Below are 4,264 nucleotides of genomic sequence, written 5' to 3'. Positions count from 1 at the left end.
GGGGGCTGGAGAGAGCACAGCGGCGTTTGCCTTGCAAGCAGCCGATCCAGGACCAAAGGTGGTTGGTTCGAATCCCGGTGTCCCATATGGTCCCCCGTGCCTGCCAGGAGCTATTTCTGAGCAGACAGCCAGGAGTAACCCCTGAGTATCACCGGGTGTAACCCAAAAACCAAAAAATAAAAATAAAAATAAAAATAGTAGGTTTGGACATTTGCTTGCACACAGCTGACCTGGGTTCAATATCCAGCATCCTATAGTTCCCAAGCACTGCCAGGAGTGAGTCCAGAGTGCAGTCAGAAGCATCACAGGGTGTGGCTCACCAAAAAAATAAACCACAGGGGTGAAGTACATTCACTGCACACACAGGGCCCTGAGGCAGATCTGCAGCACCGAGCAGTCCCAGCCAAAAATCTCCTAATGGCTGCGCCAACCCTGAGCCCAAGTATTGAACCATGTAGTCCACAAACACAGGTTGCCTGTTGCCAGAAGGAGACGCTAGACACCCCTGAGCATTATTTGGGATATCCCACACCTCCCCACAGCAGGGAGGGCTCTTGCCTTGCACAAAGCCCATGCGGGTTTGATTCCTGGCACCCTTTGAGCATTGCCAGGAGTGATGCCTGAGCGCAGAGCCAGGAGTCGGGGTCAGTCCTGAGAAGTGTCAGGTGCGGCTTTCAACAAAAACAAAAAATTTATTTTCAACCTGGATTAGTAAGGCGAGAAGCAACATCTCTAGAGGCAGGAAGACCATGTGCACAGAGGGACAGGGTGCAGATGGTTCCGGATTGGTTGACTTGGATTTGGAGTGGCTGGGCTGTGTGGGCAGGCAAGCCTTCACTTGAGCGCCAGGAGCACCTTGCCTGTAGATCTGCGTTGTGATACATGAAGGAAGGCGGCATTGACCTACAGAAACAGCAAAAACCCTGCTCAGACCCGCTTAATGGGCATTTCTACAAAGAGCTGCTGCTGGCTCCATTCGTTCTCCTGATTTATTCTTTGGTTTGGGGGGGGGGGACCACATCTGACAGTGTTCAAGGCTTATTCCTTGCTCTGCTCAGGAATCATTTCTGATAGGGATTCAGGAGACCACCTGGGGCACCAGGAATCGAACCCAGGTCAGCTGCATGCAATGCCTACTTCTGAAGCAGAGTTTTGCAAAATTTCCAGCTGACATCTGGAACATCAAGACCAAGGACTCCTCCACATCCTTTTGAGTTTCTTCCACAAACACTGTGCTGAGCTTGGAGGAAGAGCGGAGGCGGGTGAAGCGCCTGCCTTGCAAGCAGACGGTCTGAGAACTCAAATCCCCGGGGTCCCCACAAGCACCGAGCTCAGTCACCTGAGCTCAGCAAGCTGTTTCCGGTTTGGGGCTCCTACACTGTCAGGAATGTGGAAGCAGCAACCGAATGTGGAATGTTGGGAGAGCACAGCCACTGATGGGAGAGGCGTGAGTTCCAGACAGGAGGAACGGCACAACAGTGCCCCCTGCAGAACTCCACCAGCCATCACAAGCACCTCAACTAAGGATGAAGTTGTAGCGAACAAAGTGACAATAAAAAATTAATTTAAGGGCCCGGAGAGATAGCACAGCGGTGTTTGCCTTGCAAGCAGCTGATCCAGGACCAAAGGTGGTTGGTTCGAATCCCGGTGTCCCATATGGTCCCCCGTGCCTGCCAGGAGCTATTTCTAAGCAGACAGCCAGGAATAACCCCTGAGCACCGCCAGGTGTGGCCCAAAAACCAAAAAAAAAAAAAAAAAAAAAAAAAATTAATTTAAGGGGCCGGGTGGTGGCGCTAGAGGTAAGGTGCCTGCCTTGCCTGCGCTAGCCATGGATGGACCGCGGTTCGATCCCCCGGTGTCCCATATGGTCCCCCAAGCCAGGAGCGACTTCTGAGCGCATAGCCAGGAGTAACCCCTGAGCGTCACCGGGTGTGGCCCAAAAACCAAAAAAAAAAAAAAAAACCTAATTTAAAAAAACTGAGGGGCCGGAGAGATAGCACAGTAGTAGGGCATTTGCCTTACATGCAGCCAACCCAGGACAGACCCAGGTTCGGTTTCCAGCAACCCGTATGGTCTCCTGAGCCTGCTATGAGTGATTTTTGAGTGCAGAGCCAGGAGTAACCCCTGAGCGTTTCCAGATGTGGCCCAAAAACCAAAAGAAAAAAAAGGAGGCCAGAGTGGGAGTGGGGGTAGGGCATTTGCTTTGTGCACAGTTGACCCAGGATCGACCTAGGTTCAATCCACAGCATCCCATATAGTCCCATGAGCCCACCAGGAGCAATTTCTGAGCACAGAGCCAGGAGTAACCTCTGAGTACCACCAGGTATGTACCCCCACCAAAAAATAAAAATGCACCATGACCGAATATATTACCGAGTATATTAGCACCATGGCCTAACATACCTGCATACCTAACATACCTTCCTGACATACCGCAACCAATAGTAATATTAACAACAACAACAAATATGCAAGCATGGGGCCAGAGCAGTAGTAGGTTAGGAATGGGACCCGAGTCCCATTCTCTGAGCCTTGCCAGAATGATTCCTGTGTAGAAAGCTAGGAGGAAGCCCTGGCCCAGCCAGGTATGGCCAAAAACAAGAACAAAAACACCCCAACATGTGAGCACTACAGCCAGGCATGTGTGGTGCTGAGTGTCCGGTTGTCAACAATAACCTTGACAAAAGGAAAAGGGAGTGATTTAAAAAAATGATCATTAATAACCGGAGAGATAGCACAGCAATAGGGCATTTGCCTTGCACATGGCCAACCCAGGATGGACGGTGGTTTGATTCCCAGCATCCCATATGGTCCCCCGTGCCTGGCAGATGAGATTCTGAGCACAGAGCCAGGAAAAAAAAAAAAACAAAAAAAAACCCTGAGCACTGCCGGATGTGACCCAAAATAAAAATAAATACCTTTTTTTAAATGGTCATTAAAAACATATCCAATCTGGAGGCCTCTTGCACTCTGGCTGATGCATCACCTCCATCTTATCAAGATGTTCCTGGAGGCTGAGGAACAGAGTCTTAGCACAGATGACAGAGGAAGAGCGAAAGGGAAGCATGAGGCCTATAGAAAAGCACACAAAGGACTGAAATTACAATTCATGAAGTTGGAGAGCAGAAGGGCTGGCAAGTCTGTTTCTTTACTGACTGCAGGACTGGGAGTGAAAAGCTATACAGGAAGATGCCACTTGATGCTGCTTTGTTTTTTCTTTTTGAAAAAATGAAAAAGAAGAACAATACAGCCCAAGTGCATCTCAAGAGCCACAGATGAGCAAGAATATTGAAGTGGGGCCAGTTGGAATGTAGCTGGGACATTATGGATACATGTACCCTTCCACCCAAGAATCCTCCTCCTAGGGGAAAAAACTCTCTCAAACAAAGCAAGATTAACATAGGCTGAGGCCAGATAGATGATCCAGCAGGTATAGTCCTTGCCTTACACATAAGTTGTTGATCATGACACACATCACACCACATATCATGTCACACTCAGGCTGACATGGGTTCGATCCCCAGCATCACATATGGTTCCCTGAACACTAAAAAGAGCCAGAAACCTTGAGCAATGCTGAACCGACCCCAAAACCCAAACAATATAGATATAGATATAGATATAGATACAGATTTGCAGAGGCCAATGAGGTGGGTGGGCTCCGAGTCTGTGACAGTGCGGCTAAAGGTACAGGGAAACCAGGCTGCCTGGAAGCTTCTCAGAGGACAATGCAGTGGCTGTGAAGTCCACACACAGGCTGCAGCAGACAGCAAGGACTTAGAGTGTGGCTGTTCAAGTCTGACAATCAAGAGACATAGTGTGGGCCAGAGAGAGAGCATGGAGGTAAGGCATTTGCCTTCTATGCAGAAGGTCATTGGTTCGAATCCCAGCATCCCATATGGTCCCCTGAGCCTGCCAGGAGCGATTTCTGAGCATAGAGCCAGGAGTAACCCCTGAGCGCTGCCGGGTGTGACTTAAAAACTTAAAAAAAAAAAAAAAGAGAGAGAGAGAGAGAGAGAGAGAGAGAGAGAGAGAGAGAGAGAGAGAGAGAGAGAGAGACATAGTGTAGGCCAGGTCACAGGCTGGCAAGCCCAGGGTAAAGGGAAGGTCTGTGAATTGGCTTGTTTGGTGTTCAGGTCACACCTACTGATGATCCTGGCAGCTCTGGGTCACTTCAGTAGGGCTTTTGAAAACCATGAGGTTCTGGGGAGCAAATGTGGGCCTCCGGCCTGTGAGGCAAGGCACTCGTACAGCCCACTGAGGT

At 49.6% G+C, this 4,264-nt stretch overlaps 1 protein-coding gene across 1 annotated transcript in view; it reads right to left on the bottom strand.

The window, feature by feature from the left end:
• Positions 1–672: 672 nt before the first annotated feature.
• The window catches only part of LOC126013549 (quinone oxidoreductase-like protein 2), a 16,432-nt gene continuing 12,840 nt past the window's right edge, over positions 673–4,264 (bottom strand). Inside the window, exon 9 of the mRNA XM_049776667.1 lies at positions 673–903. Coding sequence (XP_049632624.1) covers positions 835–903 — 69 coding nt within the window. The 3' untranslated portion in view covers positions 673–834. The remainder of the gene's footprint in view (positions 904–4,264) is intronic.

This window comes from Suncus etruscus, chromosome 7 (assembly GCF_024139225.1).
Source record: "Suncus etruscus isolate mSunEtr1 chromosome 7, mSunEtr1.pri.cur, whole genome shotgun sequence".
Taxonomy (NCBI): Eukaryota; Metazoa; Chordata; class Mammalia; order Eulipotyphla; family Soricidae; genus Suncus; species Suncus etruscus.
This window is presented reverse-complemented; position numbering and strand designations above follow the sequence as displayed.